The sequence below is a fragment of the Triticum aestivum genome, chromosome 5D (assembly GCF_018294505.1).
Source record: "Triticum aestivum cultivar Chinese Spring chromosome 5D, IWGSC CS RefSeq v2.1, whole genome shotgun sequence".
In the NCBI taxonomy this organism is placed as follows: domain Eukaryota; kingdom Viridiplantae; phylum Streptophyta; class Magnoliopsida; order Poales; family Poaceae; genus Triticum; species Triticum aestivum.
The window spans coordinates 456,951,702-456,969,703 of NC_057808.1; the positions used below are offsets into that span (position 1 = coordinate 456,951,702).

At 47.0% G+C, this 18,002-nt stretch overlaps 2 protein-coding genes across 4 annotated transcripts; both read right to left on the reverse strand.

Moving 5' to 3' along the window:
• Positions 1-1,061: 1,061 nt before the first annotated feature.
• Positions 1,062-2,791, reverse strand: LOC123122726 (protein kinase PINOID-like). Its single transcript, XM_044543054.1, has one exon. The coding sequence runs from the start codon at positions 2,709-2,711 to the stop codon at positions 1,335-1,337; it is 1,377 nt and encodes a 458-aa protein (XP_044398989.1). The 5' UTR covers positions 2,712-2,791; the 3' UTR covers positions 1,062-1,334.
• Positions 2,792-11,025: 8,234 nt separating this feature from the next.
• On the reverse strand, positions 11,026-16,409 carry LOC123122727 (mediator of RNA polymerase II transcription subunit 19a). 3 transcript variants are annotated; one of them, XM_044543056.1, is made up of 7 exons: positions 16,185-16,409; positions 15,209-15,273; positions 13,913-14,202; positions 13,544-13,837; positions 13,402-13,456; positions 13,149-13,304; positions 11,026-11,471 (listed from the first exon to the last, which is right to left on the reverse strand). In XM_044543056.1, the coding sequence occupies exons 2-6, from the start codon at positions 15,252-15,254 to the stop codon at positions 13,282-13,284; spliced, it is 708 nt and encodes a 235-aa protein (XP_044398991.1). In that variant the 5' UTR covers positions 15,255-15,273; positions 16,185-16,409; the 3' UTR covers positions 11,026-11,471; positions 13,149-13,281. The 3 variants fall into 3 exon arrangements, with proteins under 3 accessions (XP_044398991.1, XP_044398992.1, XP_044398990.1); XM_044543057.1 differs by having other exon boundaries at positions 11,026-11,476; XM_044543055.1 differs by having other exon boundaries at positions 13,149-13,456; positions 16,185-16,396.
• Between the last annotated feature and the right edge of the window lie 1,593 nt (positions 16,410-18,002).

Consider the following 18,002-nt stretch of genomic DNA (forward strand, 5'->3'; position numbering starts at 1 on the left):
ACAACTTAGTACTAACTTCTTTCAAGTTAAATTGTGCTAGTAGGGTCATGCGGTAAATTCATCGATCACCGGTTCATCCAAAAGTGTCTAACCAAAAATAGTTTAGCTGGATGTCAGTCACCTGAATTTGATATTTGGCCATTTGGGTTAGTCAATTAGTTTGGGGGGGAAGCAGCAGCCGCCCGAAGCACCGAAGCCGCCGACAACGGTGCCGAGGCGAGTGAAACGAGGCCCAAGGACGCCGACAAGGTCTCGGCCAGGAACGGGCCGCAACGGGCGACAACCGACAAGGCGAGTCCAAAGGTTGACAGTTCGGTTTGGGGGTGTGCAGGTTCGCCGGGGAATTTGAACAGTTCGCCAGTATAGAGCGATGCTGGGGGGGGGGGGGGGGGCAAGCCCGACGATGGGTGGGGGGTTCAGGGGAGGGCAGGGCAGCGAGGCAGTCGCGGGAGCGCCACCGTCCGCGGGCAACGGAAGCAAACGGTTCGGCCGACGGCCGTGGGCGGTTTGAGGAAGATCATGAACAGTGTTAGGCGGAAGACAGAAGAAGACCATCTGACCATTCCTTGTAGTCCCGAAAGTGCAAAAAAAAAATCAACAAACCTATTTTTTTTTCAATGGACTAACGTGTAACCCTATACCAGCCTTTTGTCCACCTCTAGTTGTGGGTGAGCTTGTGTTGGGTGGTTGGGTGTCTTCCCACCTGGCTACGTTTGCAACTTACCAACGGATGCAACTATACAAAACGTCCTGAGATGATGGCCATGGGCAACCCGAAGACAGGCCGCCGCCTCCATCCTAGTGACAGCTCAACTGAGATCGTACGTTAGCCATCATCAGTGCCAGTGTGTACCAACACGCACGCAGTACCTCTGGACCCTTAAGAAATACGTACTAATTCAAATTTCATTTTAAATTTACAACTCCTCAGAAGCCCCACTTGTTTACCGGCCGATCGATGAGACGCGTTCAGCACCAGCTAATGACGCGACCCTCGATGCAATTTCATACATCGTGTGCTAGCTAAGCAAGTTAAGAGCTGGATCAGATCAGTCATCAGGTGGTTTGATCGACCGGCCATGCCGACATGTATATATACTTAAGCAAAGCTAATCAGTTAAGAGCTGGATACGTAGTTAAATTAATCAATACAGTATTGCTACTGATTAACAGGAGTAGTACTACGTGTACTTGTACAGCGGTGGGGTAATTAGTCAACAGGATTCTACTAGCTGGCTAGCTGGTTAATTCGCGCCTCGATGACGCGCGCGCAACAGAAAAATGATGCTTGAGCGCCGGCCCAAGGATTAATTACTGCTCCGGCGAGCGACGACTCAGAACTGCTCGAACAGCTGGTGCACGTCCGGCGACGCCTTGCCGCGCTGCTGGTGCAGCGCGGCCGGCGGCGGCACGACGGGCGGGGACGACGACCGAAGCAGCGCGAAGTTGAGGCCCTTGAAGAACGGGTGCGCCTTCACGTCCGCGGCGCCGCGCCGCGACCCCAGCCGCGCCCGCGGGTCCTTGTCCAGGAGCCGCGCGATCAGGTCCCGCGCCGCGGCCGCCTCCGCGTGCGGCGTCCCGGCGCCGAGCGGCGGGCACTCCAGCGGGGCGCGCACGATGTTGCGGAGCGTGGCCTCGTTGGTGGCGCCCACGAACGGGGTCCGCCCGTACAGCAGCTCGTACAGGAACACGCCGTACGCCCACCAGTCCACCGACGCGCCGTGCCCGCCGCCGCTCGCCACCTCCGGCGCCACGTACTCGTGCGTCCCCACGAACGAGCTCGACCGCGCGTCCACCGGCTCCGCCACGAACCGCGGCCACGGCCGCGGCGCCGCGCGCCGCCTCCACTTCATCAGCCGGAGGAGGTGCACCTCGGGGAAGCAGGCCGGGATCGGCCTCGCGCCGTCGTCGTCCTCGCCTGTCAAGTTGCATGCCTCCTCGAGCGCCGGCGACGCCGTGGACTCGAGCGACAGGTCGAAGTCGGTGAGCATGATGTGGCCGTCGCCGCGGATGAGCACGTTCTCCGGCTTGAGGTCCCGGTACACGATGCCCATCATGTGCAGGTACTCCAGCGCGAGGAGCACCTCGGCGGCGTAGAACCGGGCGGAGGCGAGCGGGAAGCGGCGGCCGGGCATGCGGTGGCGGAGGGAGTGGAGGTCCCCGCCGGGGCAGAACTCCATGACGATGCAGGAGTAGTCCGTCCCGGCGTCGAAGTCGGCGAACATGGTGGGCAGGAACGGGTGGTCGAGCCGGCGCAGGACCCGCTTCTCGGCGGCAGCGCGGCCGAGCTTGCCCTTCTTGGCGAGCGCGCGGCGGTCCACCACCTTCATGGCGTAGGCGCAGGACTGGTCGCCCTCGGCCTCGAGGCGGCAGAGGTAGACGGTGCCGATGTCGCCCGCGCCGACGCGGCGGACGAGGGTGAAGTCCCGCGGGCCGACCGGCGCCAGGGCGGCACGGATGGGCGCCCACGCGACGTCGCCCGCGCGGTGCGGGCGCGGCGGGGACGAGGTGGGCGTGGCGGCGGCCGAGTCGACGGAGAAGGCGGACGAGCGGCCAGCCGTGCTGCTGCTGCTCGCGGAGCTGACGCTGGAGCTCGAGTTGGGCGCCGGCGCGGCGTCGGCCATGTCGGGGAGGTGCGGCGCGGGCTGCAGCATGGCGGCGTTGGGAGGTTTGGGTGGTGTCGACGAAGACGCTGCGGTGGGAGCAGCCATTATATAGCGCGCGCGCGGCTGCTCGCGCTGGCTGGCTGGCTGGCTGGATGGATGAGATCTCTGAGGTTTTGGTTTTTCTAATGGAGGTTTGCGCGTTCGGAGAAGGTGGTTGCAGGTGGTTTTATAGGCGAACGAGAGTGAGCCCAAGCTGAGCAGCATGGTCTCTCAAAAAAAAAAAAGCTGAGCAGCATGGAGAGGCCAGGTTTACGATGGTTGGCCACGTGGCCTTGCCACGTTGCATGACACACTCACGCTTGGTATCCTAAACACCGAAGGTTCGTCGTGCTCACTAGTTTTTATTACTGCCTGCCTGGTCATATTTTTGCTTGAATTCACCCAATTTTCACTCCAAATATATTGTAGTATACAGTACTCTAAATAGTCGCCTGAAAATCAAATTTGGGTCGCAAAATAGTTATTGTTCATCTTCTTCAAACCTCGAACTGCCTGATCTAGTGCCAGCCTAATCGCCTGCTGCCTCCGCCCACGGCTGGCGGCGTTACCATCCCTGCCTCGCCCTTCCCTCAACCGTTGCCCATCGTCGTGCCCCCGCCGCCATCCCTCTTACTCCAGGCATAGTCCATTTTTCAGCGAACTGCACCCCCACCCCCCAACACACATAAGATAGATCATGGGGTAGCTTCTTCGGCGAGTCGAGGCTGCCTCCTTCCTATGAAAATCGACTGACCCAAATTCTATTTCTAGGCGACTTACGTTTAGTTACTGTGCATGTTTGTTTACAGAGGGAGCAAGTGCCTAGCTTGAGATTTATTTCCATCTTATCTTGAAACAGGCTTGCTAAGTCTGAGTCGACTAAGGCTTGGTTCTCAGTCAACGCTATACTCCTCAAATCTTACATTAAGATCTGTGCAAAAATTTCTTTTCAATTTGTCTTTTTTTCTTTCTAACATGTTATATCACTTGGCTGAGACATGGTGTACAAAGTCACTGTTCACGACAAAGTTCTCACAGGAGTCCCTTTTACTCCACAACTGTCGCAACTAAAACGGAACGACTTGCGTAGTCAAATCAAAGTGATTAGCCATCTTGGCTTCAGACTGAATACATCAGCTAGCGCTTTCATCTTTTTTGCTGCAGGGGGGATCAAAACGGCTTGGTTCGAGGCAATGGTCCTTCTCCTTGCTCTTTACTTAAAGCGAAAGTATATATGTACGTATGGCCACACTAACGAACCCTCACCAAGCGGCAACCGCCTCTCACTGCTGTGGGTTGCCGCGGATGGCAATGCAATCAAAGCCGTCCGGCGAGAAAGCGACGGCTTTTTCCGGTGCAAGCCTCGCTATTCGCCGAGGCCAATGTTGGATCGACTCTCAGAGAGACGCGGAACACACTTTGCACTGCATGTCCCTCTCGAGGTCATTAGTCTAAGCAACAGCCTTACACACAAACAGAGAGAGTAACTTCTAATTTCTTTTAAAAAACGAAAGACACTCAAAGGGCATCCTAGAACTCAATAGTATAAAAAAAACAATAGACGGTACAATGGAAAAACAACAAAACATAAAATGACCAGTAAAAAAATACATCGATTCGCTGCCGACGAACCGCGGATGGGAGAGAGGAGGGGGCCGAGACAACTGCGTGGAAGAGACTTGGTGGGGGCTAGGGTTAGGGAAAGAGGTAGTTGGACGTGCGCGATCTGTTATAAGTTACTCGAGTTCTAAAATTATCTTAAGTTGAGTTTTTAAATCTGACTGTGCCTATAAAAAAATCTGTTATGATCTACAATATCAAATACATATAGTACAAAACTATAATTTATAACAAATCTAATGACAATAATTTGGTGTTGTAGATGTTTGTATTTTTACTATAAAACTATTTTGGAACACAAAGAAAATAGAACATGTAATATAACCACGAAAATGGCCTCGTCATACCGGAAGCCGGCTTGAGTAGGACGGCCCATGCCCCCTAGGCCAGCTTATGCCCTGGGTCATGTCCCGGCATGTGGGCCCAATACAGAGAAGGACCCGATGGACTTGGAGTACACGACAAGGAAGCCGACGTCCAGGAGGACTCCTCCGCAACCCTAACCGGCTAGGATCCTGTAAAACCTAAACCCCGGTATCCCATATAAGTTGGGTCTGGCTAGTCGATAGAGAGGAGAACCTAGAGATTACTCTCAATCCCTCAATCATCATTATACACCCCCTATACATCAATCACTATAACAGACCAGAAAGTAGGGTCTTACCTCGATCCCGAGGGGCTGAACCTGGGTAAACCGTCTCATGTTTCCCCTTCGATCTACTCGTCTAGCCAATACACCCTATCCGTGGATCTACCAAAAATCACTCCGGCAGTTAGTGATAGAGGGCAACCGAGCATACATGCTAGCGGGTGCTTACAATAGACAACAAAATCACTGGGGTGGGATGTGAGGGGAATATTGCAAAAAAAAAACTGCACTAATTGAAATTTTAGCCATTGAATTATGATACATATTGTGCATTTTGGTTACTTCACAAAATACATATTTCTTGGGGTGATAGAGTAGTTGGGTTGCTGCAATTGGTTGTCACATGTTTGCACCCTCGATCTGGATTCATAAGGCATATTAATCCTATCTTTAGTCAAACTTGTTTAAGTTTGGCCCAAATTATTAAAAAATCAATACATACAATACATAGTAGAATACATTATAAAAACATGGTTCATGAATCATGATAGATGTAGTCATATTGATTTTGCAGTGTAGATGTTGATATTTTATTGTAAACATGATAGTGAAAAGAAAGGTTGAAAACAAGTTGATTAGTAGTAAGGTCTTATAAACTTGGATGGAGTACAACTTAGTTTCGATAATTTTATTTTAAAGAGTTCACAATTAAAACCAAAATTATGTTCTTCATGCAACAACAACAACAACAACAAAATCCAATGTTCCCACAAGGGGGTGGGGGTCAAAGTTTACACAGTACTACCAATTGAACAACCAAAAAAATACAAATTTTGTTTGAAATTTCTGTCCAACAAATGTGAAGAATTTTTCCATAAGCACCATAAAGAGAGATGTTAGCACTCCTCCAATCAAAGTTGATGTTAAGTACTACTCACTCTGTAAAGTAATATAAGACGTTTTAGATCACTACTTCTTTAATGATCTAAAATGTCTCTTCATATTAGTTTAGATGTAATAGCAAGTAGAAAATCAAGCTAAAAAGTACTCCCTTCGTTCCATAATATAAGAGCGTTTTTGACACTACACTAGTGTAAACAACGCTCTTATATTATGGGGCGGAGAGAGTAGAAAAGTCAAAAAAATCTTACAAAACGGCACTGGTTCTTCCATGTTGGTCAATTTGACGGCTGAATTCATCGTTGAAAGGGGGCCTGTTCAATCCACCGGAAGAAAAAGGGATGCTTGAGCCGGGCAGCCGGGCGTTGAACAGAAAGTAGTCGTAATTCCCTCTTTTTGGAGGCACACATTAGTCGCAATAATTCCCCTTTTCTCAGGGGCACAAAGTCGTAATTCGAGACAAGGCAATATGCCGTAATTAACTTTCTCTCTCCCTCATCGCCTTCTTCACCGTCTAATTGTCGGCACGGCAGGCCACGCATCCATGAAGTTCAACAGTGCTACAGTAGAGAGAGACATTGGATCCAAACAAGGCCAACTCTGAACGAAAGGCGATCATACACACACGCACGCTACAAACAAGATAACGCAAGGCGCAGCACCAGCCACGCGATCGACGAGGAGATATATGCCCATCCAGCAGGCATCGTATCCCCGCCCCGGCTCCTGGCCAAACAGATCACATCAGTGAATCGATCGATCAACAGGGCGGGCTGTCTGTCGGGGCACCTAGTCCGTCCCATCCATGCATGCAACGGGCCAACGTAGTGACCATACGTACAGTTTGACGCCCACGCACCGCCGGAAGGAATCCCGCAACATTGCCGCCCGGTTCTCTTCTCGATCGAGAGCGGGCGGGCGCGGGGGAATAAAAGGATCTGCGCTGTGCGCCGCGCAGCGGCCACCGCTGCCTGCCGGGGCAGGCCGCGGCAGCGGGACAGGGCATCGGTTCCGCCTGTCGACCGCCCAGCCCGGCACGCGAGTGGCGATGCGCAAGCGCGCACGCATGAGCGTATATGTCCACCTCTCGTCTCTGTGCGTCCATGGCGACGCGCGCGCACGAATGAATACATGTCCGTGTCTCTCCGTGGCCTGTGCGCTTCCATGGCGTCGTATGCGCGCGCGCGCACGGACTGTGCGCCGATGGCGAGCGCGATGGCTGGCCGCGCGCGGCCGGCGCCGGGGACAGGACGCATCTCGCGCTCCTCGCGAAAGGGATGCGCCCGCCCGTCTCAAGTGCGCGGCCCCCGGCCCGTGCCGTCGCCGTCGCGTTGAGCTCACCGTTTTGTTCTGCTGACCGACCGAGTCATATTCCGTGCCCAGTGAGTCTTGTCTCGTGAGTGACTGACCACATCTATCTCATATACTGCACCCGTCAAGTTGCGAGATCTGCTGCGCGCCAACTTGCGTGCATGAATCCCCAAAGGTGGCTAACTTTGCACCGCTAATTAGAAGTGTGGAAACAAGATACGGGCAGAGCTGACAACTCTTGTCTGTTCTCCACTCAAGAAAACAAAATATGAGTGAGGTGAAGGGATAAGAGCTACGAGTATTTAGCCCGAGGGGGCTACGTACTGCAGTGATGATATTTTATCATCATGTGATCAGTGATCAGTCCGCCAACCTCTGCAGAGGCAGTCCAGCTCGACGCCCTACCCTACAGCCAAAGCCCTACAGCATTTAGGGCTGCACCGTTTTAAAACAGCATCAGTACACTCCATGACTGCAGTTTGTCTGCCCAAACGCCAACCGCAGCCACACCAACCAAAGCAACGCCAACGACCCAAGACGATATACATACTCCACTTTTCTCCCCAAAACGAAGTTGCTTCATGCCAAAGACACGAGAGATTCATATGATCTAGCTACTACTCCTAAGTAGAGTAGTACGTACTACTGAACTGGCAGCTATAGGTGGCGCGACACGCATGAACACCGGAGACATCTCTCTTTTAGAGCACTACTATCGACCCCTTTCTCCCTTTTGCAAAGTCGTTAATCAGTTCTACTACTACTAGAAGGTGTCATCCAATTTCGTGGCGCATATTGAACTTTGGATCTCCCACTTCTTTTTTTGACCGCTTTTCCTAGTAGAAAGGAAACAAGTTTAGCATTTTGTTAATACGTGTGGGGGCTGGAAAAGGGGAAAGTCCACATGCATGATCCACACTCCAAAGCACAGACATGTAGCCACACTGCACACCCGATTAGTGAGGGAATATGACAGGATTATTCGTGGGCGCACGGCATGGGGCTCCATGGTTCAGTGGTTCAAGAGGCAGGAGGATTATGCAAATTAACTGCCATGTTCCTAATGGACCCCTGCCTGTCCCCTCCTGCATTCTGTTCCTGTTATGGATCCATTGAACCAGCAGCAGCGGCTCGGTTTCTGAATACAAATATAAAGAGTGAAGTGCCATGGATGCATATGAATAACCTTAAAATTCTTTGCTTTTTTTGGAGCAAGCCTTATTGGACCACATGTGTGGTAGCTTCCTGTTCTAGGTTGTTTACCCAAAGAATTGTATACTCACTCACTTTCATATATACAACACCGGGAGGTAGCTGTCTGTCCTGTTCCCGAATTTGGGACTCGGCTGTTCAGACACCCTATATGCCCAGACAAGCAGTTAAAAATAACTTTAAAAAAAACTTTCACTTAAAAAGGCACCCTATAATACTGGCTATACATGCCTGCCGAGACAATCTGTTAAAAAAACTTTCAGAGAAAGAGGCATATGGAGGTGATCATAGGGTTGTCGCCATTTCACCCAAACTCTGAGGCTGATGATCTGAATGCACAGGTAGTGAGGCGAGAAAATCAAAGGACGCCAGCCAGCCCCTTGATTTCTGAACAAGGGTCCAATGATGCCTGGCTTGCACAGGTAAACTAGCAGCAGCCTGATGCCTGGAGCTGCATGCAGCGGTGCAGTGCATCGCTGTCCTGTCTGCCTGCCTCTCCGGTGGATCGATCTCCGCAGACGATTGACTTTGGTGCTGAAATCTCGTGGAAGATGCCGATCGACAGGCTTGGCTCCGTAAAAGAAACGGCGCGCATCACGCAGTAACTTCGAAACGCTAAGATAATAACAAGATCCGCAGGGGTTTAGGCAGCTAGCTAGCTGCAGGTGGATACTACGGAGTAGATCACATGCGATCGGTCGGTCTTGGCTGGCTGCCATCTACGCGCTGGGCGATGCTGGCAGCGTTAAACTAATCCGTCGGTCCGTAAAACGGATGATTAATCAACGGTGGCTTCGTGGAGGGATCTCCGCAAAGACAAGCAAAGCTGGGATGGATCGTGCATGGCATGGGCGGAGGGGAGGGGAGGGACAGGGCCGCCAATATTCGCGCTGCCTTGCCTTGGTAGGGCGACAAGCCGTGCAGGGGTGCCGATGCGCTGCCGTGTCCATGCAATGCATGATGCACAGATTATATTATCTAATTTAAAGAGGAATCTTGTGAATCTTAAAGCCAGATTGTCCCCGCTATAATTATCATTAGGGTGGTAGCTAGATTAGCTTAGCTAGCGTGCTCTTTTTAATTGGTTGGGGCGTTGAGAGGAGAGGAGAGGTGAGTGGCCAGCTGATGGCATGGCATGGGCACATGGCCGGCTGACCCCGAGGAGCCTCGGAAGAGGAAGATGCATGTCGTGCGTGGCTCCTTCGTTCGTTCGTATGTGGCGGGCGACGTGAGGAGCGTGCGTTCTGCGTAACTGCGGCTGCTCGATCGGTGTGTGCAAGTTGACTTGCGACTTGCGAGTGCGTTGATGGTGTATACACAGCTAGCTGTTTCTTTCTGCTACTTAACAACTAGTGTACGTACATGCATGCCTCGTAAGAGCTTCCATCTAAACAAGTTGACACATGGAATGGAGGATCCTGCATGCGTCATCATCGACGTCTCGTTCTACCTTCGGGCCAAGGCCCAAGGGCGAGTGAGTTCCTAAGATCCAGTCTCGAGGAGGAAGAAAAAGAAGAAGAAGATGAGAGCAGGTGGATGGAGGAAATACTAGCAGTAAGCTGTTTAGAATTCACAGCTCAGGTTTTTTATTTTATTTTGGAGACAAATTCACAGCACAGGTTCCATCGACACAGGGCCGACGACTGGAGACGTCACGCTCACGCCTCATGCCAGAAGGAGGCGACACTCTTAGTGGGCTTGGGCTTCTTTACGGTCTTATTGGCCCGCTTAGCTTCTCCGTTCTTCAGACTGAAAAAATAAAACCTTTCTCTTCTTCTGCTTCTCTTCTTCACTCTTCTACAATCCGCGTGTTGAATTAGAAAAGAGCACTTGTGATCCGGGCAAATTCTTCCACACAACCTTTAACCCACTTCTTTAGCTTGCTTGATTCAAATGTCCAGAGTGCTTTCTTCAGCCCAGCTGCGAGACATGGAATGAACTTGGCCATATTCGTATGCAATTCGATCCACTCGCTCGCTCTATAACCTGGTATAGCCCAGAGACAGAACTCACAAGGATACCTTCAGAGAAGATGGTTGCACGGCGCGGCCGACACCTGAATGTACGTACGTACGTATGGTTGCAAGCGGAGGACGCCCAATCGCCGAGACAGACAGCAAACTGCCGCTCAGAACACTGGGCGTCATCAGCATATATATTTCTTTTCTTCATACGTTGGGGACTTGGAGCATTGCTTGCTCAGCCAGCCACTTGTGCACATCTGGTTGGTTGGGATACGTATATGCAGATGCAGGTTACCAAGTGCCAAGGCTTTTGTGCATGTAGAGCTAGCTTTGAAGAAGGGGCCAGCTGAGCGCTGAATGAAAATATTTGCCGTACAAGAATTCCACCCACGGAAGCCCGCCCGTGTGACCAACATTTTGGATTTTGGATTTGCAACAACAGATAAGCCCGCCCGTGCATGGACAATCAAACGACCATGCAATCTGGTAGTATTCAGTATGTTATGACCGCTCTATTCTTGCATTTTTTTATTTTTATTTTATTTTGGAAAGGAGGTAGACCCCCGGCCTCTGCATGCGGCCACTCTATTCTTGCATTTTAGAAAGAAAACCCTTAAGTTCGTTTTCTAATCTCTTCTCCCTCCGTCCCAAGATCGTTTTTCAATCTAAAAACAATCTTATATCATGGGACGGAGTGAGTAGTAAATTACCCATTCACCCTTCTCAAAATAAAGTCTTGTTCAACTTGTATACTTCAACCAATGATAACTGGGCCACCAAAAAAGAAATGCAACAACTCAATTTTATAATCTGACATACCTTGTTTAACTGAGCAATAAAGCGGGATTGTTTGATTAGAAAAACATGATTGGTACACACAACATACTACTCGGGCTTCTTAAGGTTCATCACCACCATTGAGTTTGCTGGATCATGGAATGTGTACGGCTAATTTTTCTCTTCTACACGTGACGTCTCCTGTTGTACACGGTCACATCATCATGCGGCTTGACGGTAAGCCCTTCTCTTCTGTCTGGATTACAGGACAGGGCATATAGGAGGGCAACACTAAAGAATTGCTAATGGGCGCAAAACTAACACAAAAATTCAAATAATTCCACATGACAAGTTCAAGTTCCCCCAGAATTGATTTACGGCGTATCGTGATTTGATTAGCCACGTCCCTTGTAACCGGGGCATCTTGATAAAAGGATATTCCATCTGTGGTAACTGCACTGTGCCAAGAAAACAGTATGCATTAGATTATTATTATGCAGATGGTACATGCTAACAGTAGCTCATGATCCTGCTCGGTAAATGAGCAATCTGTATAAGAAAATTAGCGGTGTTTATGAGTAAATTTGTTGCGCGGCATCTTCAATAGTGATGGGGTTTGAAACTCTCTTTTCAAAGCTTGAAAGGCGAAAATGGCACAGTACTATAAATTTTTGAAGAGGCTGAAAGATGGCCATTAGAACTTGCTCCCTCCATCCCACAATATAAGACAGCCTGCAAAAACGTCTTATATTGTGGGACAGAGGGAGTATATATTACAGAAAAAAAACTGGAAAGCATAAAGAAAGGGTCAGAGTACCCTAGAGTCACCCACTTCGTCATGTTTGAGAGTTTGTAAACACCATTGTTTTATTTCCAATTCAACACGCGGAATCTAACTACGTTATGTGATATTATTTTTAGCCTACTGAAAATCACAAAACAAGTCATCATCTCTGTTTCCGAATACATCATGCACTGCACTATACTCACCATGTGCTGCAGTACAAATTAGTGAGATATATGAAGTCATCTAAGCACTAAAATCCCTAGTTTTGCCCCAAGGGGAATAAACAAAGGCTGGGTGACTTCAGAAAACATCTACTCCCTCCATTTACTTATACAAGGCCACTATGGAATATACATTTTGCATCTATACAAGGCCACTATGGAATATACATTTTGCATCTATACAAGGCCACCAACAATAATCGAGGCAAAATTAATGATATTTTCTCATACTAGCAACCTGTTTAATACTTGCATGCATGCAGTCATAATGACAATCAATAGTACACATATCCAAATTGTGATCAGTTTTTACACCTTTTGTGATAACTGATAACATATGAATTATTATACCAGATGCTGACATGCACAACAGAACCCCTTAAAGCTGTCCCCGAGTTTCACTGGAAGGCGGAAACTGGCCATAAACTAGAACTGGTAGATGCTTAATTAAGCATTGAGATATTGAATCAGTCATCTACAACTGATGAGAGATTACCAACCTATCCCTCCCAGCACCCAGCATAGCGTACGGCATATTGACCCAACTCAAGGTTGTACTCCCTCCGTTCCTAAATATAAGTCTCTTTAGAGATTCCACTATGGACTACATACGGATGTATATAGACATATTTTAGAGTATAGATTCACTCAGTCCCTTATTGGAATCTCTAAAAATACTTATATTTAGGAACGGAGGGAGTAATCATCAACCACTACAATTACAATAAATTGGCACGTGTAATAACTCGACTATGCGCTGACAGCAAGTACAATAAATTGGCCGAAGTTCTAACAGAACTTCCTATTTCCAGTAATGAGAACTATACCACTTTAGATTCAGAACAACGCAGAATCATATTAAACCAAACTCAAATCAGGGAATATAAATATTGAAAGGAGACGGAGAAAATGTGGCCTTGGTTCCAAAGCCGCGAGACACAATGCAAAAGGAACCATATAAAAGGCATTCTGCACTAGCAAAAGACATGTACACGAAAAAATAGAATCTTAATGCAAGCCAAGATACTCAAGTCATGCATCCATCATTATGCATATCAAGTGGTCCAGGACACAAACTGAAATCAAACAACGACAGATGATAAATGTTCAAGGAACACATACCTCCATCGGAAGTGGTATTGACAAGAAAACCTTCAGAGCCGCCCATTAACAGCATAAAACATGGAGTCGTATTACGAGAACTAACACGGAAACGAATGTCACATCTTACGCCAAACAAAGTCCATTGCCCATTTCATTGAATTTTGCGCTTTTGTGCTGTCATATATCAACAAGGAATGGTAACAAGGACAAAAGCATTATTGAAGGAAACATGCCATGGCAATAATAAAATACTGAGTAAATGCTTCCTTACTTTTTTTGTGGTTACGTCCAGCCCCCAAATTTTCCATTCCTTCATGTTTCCTCTTCTATACAACAAAATCATTAAAATTTAGAGCATAGCCAAAATATGAGTCAATCATGCTATTTAAAACACATTGAATAAATGGGACTACCTTCTCATGATGTTTTTTGGAATTATCACCTCCCAAATCATGATGCACACTCTTCTCTTTTTTCTTTTCTTTGTCTTTGTCTTTGTCTTTCTCCTTCTCTTTTTCTTTCTCTTTTTCTTTCTCTTTCTCTTTCTCTTTCTCTTTGTCTTTGTCTTTACTCCGATCCTTATGGCGATGTTTGTGCTTCTTCTGTTCCTTGTCCTTGTCTTTCGCCTTGTGCTTTTTATGCTTCTTGACTTTGTCCCTGGACTTAACCTTTGAATTCCCCGATATAGTCGGAGTACCTTTTTCAGCCTGGTGAATGCAAGAGAGTTGAAACAAGGAGTGGATGTAGCAAAAGAAGAAAATGTTCTAACGGGGATATCCTACCGAAGGCAGATCTACTGGCGCTGTTTCTCGCAACTGAAATGCGTGCCCTAGTGTTTCCATGTCAAAGGGTTTAATATAAGCAGTCTTCTTCTCCCTCGGGTCTGGATTCTGAATGAGTTGATCTATCTCCATCCCTTCTCCTTTACGGATTTCAGTGTCACCCACAACATTCTGAAGATAATGTGTATCTGAGATAGCCAGTGGCAATGGTTTCTTACAAAAGAAACTGTGATGGTTCAGCAGCCTGTAGCGGCTAATTAAATCAACAGCCCCAGTGAGCTCCCGAGGACCTGAAATACACCGAAACTCATGGTGTGTCAAGAGTCAAGACTTCTTTTATTTGCAACCAAAAACGAAGTTTTGGTCCTTCAGGGCCAAAATTGGTAAAGGATGGAAGCCTCTGAACACAACCAGTTGAGCGCAAAGGTGGGCATGCTTTGTTGTACAAGTCATAACGTTGGTCTAAATTCAATATTTCGCAGATAACACCAACTTGCTTAGTTAATGATGAATATTTGACCCTGTTATAATGATGAATATTTCGCATAGATAACACCAACTTGCATAAGAATTCAAAAAGCGGGGAATAGTACGTCATCATCGTTGATACTGTTATAACTTATAAGCATATGGCACTCATGAACTTATCTAATCAAAACAAAATATACTACACATACTAAAATGCCGACCTTCATACTACACAGATCAAGATATATGTCAGATGACGAAGCGGCTTTAACTGAGTTACAGGGGTACATGATTGGCATCGTCTTTTAGATAAACTTAACTACTAGTCTAGTACTACCAGGGCATCAAGCAAAGCTAAAAAACATGATCATGCTTGAAAAGGTTATCAAATTTCACATGAGCTCACCTAGATTAATTTTCCTAGGATTAGCATACTCAGATAAAATAAAATGCAATATATATACTAGACAAAGGCCCTGAGAGTTACAGCAGACCAAAGCTAAAGCAACATAACATGACTTCGCCTTTGCATTTATCAAGAGTGCCATCACTACCACATTTGCAGAAGAGATGTACAGATATATGACGCAAGTAAGTAAACTCATGGTCATGTATGAAAAGCGAACAAGCTTCATGCCTTACTAACAACTCAAAAGCAGAATAGGACAATCTGCTTCTGTTATTCTTAAATATGTATCGCTCAATTTCTATAAACACTCCTTGGTTTTTTAAACTATACAGCGTGCTATACCATAAGATTGGTATATGGTGTTACCCATTTTCGTAAGCAATGAAGAAGAATTAAAATAGTACCCAAAAGGACATTACCTTTTCCAAATTTACCATCTGAAGCCATCTGATTAGAGCCTGACATTTGCAAAATGCATGTCCACCTAAGAATTGATTTAAGAAAACAATTACATGTAAGCAATCAAGCAAAATAAGCAAAGTTAATTGGATACATTCCAAATCATAGCTAAAGAAGGTGCGTTAGGCTCTAGGCGATAACAAAACGCCTAGCACTTAATTGCGCTTAATCTGCGCATAAATGTGTGCCTTGGTCAGAAAAGCGCAAGGCGGTGGCAAAATGCAAAATTAACGCCTAGCACATTTTTTTAACTATGTTCTACATAGCATACTAGATAGACTTAACTAACGGCAACACTAAAAATAGAAACTGCATCTGCTAGTGTTAGAATATTTTCCACTTCTGTGTATGGTAAGTTGGTAACATTTAGATGCTGTAGAGGTGAATATTCGAGAAAACGATAGGTGAATATTCATGGTGCCAAAATCTGTTAAACCAAATGCTTCATCCTGCACTGCAAATTCGCTAGATAATTCACCCACTGATGTGTTACTTATATAATTCACCAACTGCGAAGTCGCTAGATAATTCACCCACTGATGTGTTAAATGCCAAGACCGGTTATATATTCATAAACAAGATTTGGATCCTGCATACACTAGTACAAAGGCGTAATAGAACACCATCTATACCGCTAGCTACCAGCAAGGGCCGATTGGTTGCTAATCCAGGCATATGGGCAGAAAAATGGATTTTGTTAGCACCAACAATTTCTTCCTCGAACGATTGTGGAGCGACGCCACAGTTAATTATCAAATGGGCTTTGGCAGGCAGACGCGGAAGTAGACAGAGCATCTTCAAGCTAGAGGGCAGGAAACTTGTGTGGTCTAGGTCGCCATGGGCGGATCTAGATGGTGCGCCGGGTGCGCGCCGCCGCTCCCAAGATTTGTGATTAGCTTGGCTCTAAGCAACCACCGGATGGCTAGAAGCTCGTACCTCAAAACCCGTCGACTGCAGACGGAGTGGATACGGCGGGGACGGCGATGGGGGCGGCGCGCGTGAGAGGCGGGAGGGTTGGGAGCGGGTGGGGGGCGTCGGCCGGTGATGCTATCAGCTACGGCACGGCGACGGCTCGAGGGACTAGGGTCTCAGATTGGAGCTGAGGTCAGAGCATGTGAGATAAGTCAGAAGAGGAAGGAAAAACTATGAGGAGAGGACTGATGGGAAAATTCTAGTAGGAGTACTCTCTTTCTTTTTTGACGTAATAATCCACCTACAAGTATTAAATTCTGGCTGGTGCGCAACTTCTTTCGAAAAGGTTTACACATGGTCTCAAAAGTTTAAAAAACATATTTCTACTGATTTTGTACTAAATCAGCGACATTTGGTTTGGAACGAAGTGAGTACTAGCGTAACACATGTGTATTGCCGCGGAAACACAAAAGTAATTCAACTATATTGCGTTAGCAATAAATATACAACAGCCAATGCGCATGTAACACTACATGGAAGAAACCCAATCAAGCAAGCAAACAGTACAATTGCGTAACTGAAATAGTGATGAAAGATTTTCTTTTTTGAGAAAAGTGATGAAAGCACTTTTGCAAGATGTGATTTTTTTTTCTAAAATTGGAGGGGTCTCATGAGTTCTAGATGAATGAGGGAGATTGGGGTGGAGTGACAGGAGAGTGAACACATCCCGCCACCAACTCTAGTTTATATGATAGTGGAAATTATGCTCTTGCTAAAAATAGATAACTTTATTTAAGTGAAAATGACAACCACGATGCAAAAACTTGGCACGACGTAGCAGTTTAGTCGGACCCACCGGCTCTCAAATCACACGATTTTGTCTTTCTTTGTATAAACTACAAATTGATCTCTTATTTTTGCCGATATAGATGTGGTGAGTATTAAATGGGCATATGGAATGCACTTAAATTTTGACGCGTTTTTTCGCTCGCTCGCCGCAACATAGATGCACACTGCCTGGACAACGTATATTATTAGTTTCACGTCATTGTATATTAAATTGGCTTGTTGTTGTTTGTGGTGCGTGGGTAGAAAAAATGATGGTCACCCCCGAGCGTCAAAAGTGTTGCAGGCGTGGCCCAAGACAACAATGGCAAGGGTGTTTCTCTTTTGTTCTCCGCGGCGCTCTACAAGTTGTGTGTCCCTTAGCGGTGTCATAGGGCTCACAGTTAATGAAGGTTTAGAGACAAAAGTCCCAAGGCCTCGATAAGGCCATCCACAAGAGTTCATGAAGCCTCTTGCTCACTGATTGCGTCATGGATTGATACATAGGACAAGGAATCACTTAGGGTTAATCTCCACGAGGAAGACGGTCACCGGACCTTCTACAACCCTTGATTCTTCACAGCTTGAATGCTCATTGATGACTCATGGCCGCCTAAGAGACACACGCACTCCAAGAGAGTAACACATATAGTCTCTCTCTATCACGCACAAAAGAAAAAGGATAGAAGCAAATAGAAACGAAGCACGACAAAGGGGTTCAATTAACGGAGGAGCTTGGCCTCCAAACTCACAACTTTGTGCTACGAAGAACACTCTCATAGTCGCTCTCAAGAGGCATGGGGTGGTATCTATGAAAATAACCTAGATTGCCAACAAAAGTTGGACACCCAAGCGCAGGGGTTAGGAACAAGCGGTAACTTTCCCCTTTGTTTGAGAAACAAATGCACCAAATCTCACTCGCTTTGGCAGCTGCAATAGTTGTCAATCTCACTCGCTTTGGCAGTTGCAATAGTTTTTTAGATAATGTGGTGAAGTTTATTTTCCGTGTTATTTGAA

What these genes read in the sequence shown, in the direction of transcription:
- LOC123122726 (XM_044543054.1), bottom strand. Translation starts at nt 2,711, where the DNA reads ATGGCTGCTCCCACCGCAGCGTCTTCGTCGACACCACCCAAACCTCCC.
- LOC123122727 (XM_044543055.1), bottom strand. Translation starts at nt 15,254, where the DNA reads ATGTCAGGCTCTAATCAGATGGCTTCAGATGGTAAATTTGGAAAAG. An exon ending in CGCCAGTAGATCTGCCTTCG is followed by an intron (nt 13,838 to 13,912) that starts GTAGGATATCCC and finishes TGCATTCACCAG; the next exon opens with GCTGAAAAAGGTACTCCGAC. An exon ending in CCAAAAAACATCATGAGAAG is followed by an intron (nt 13,457 to 13,543) that starts GTAGTCCCATTT and finishes TTTGTTGTATAG; the next exon opens with AAGAGGAAACATGAAGGAAT.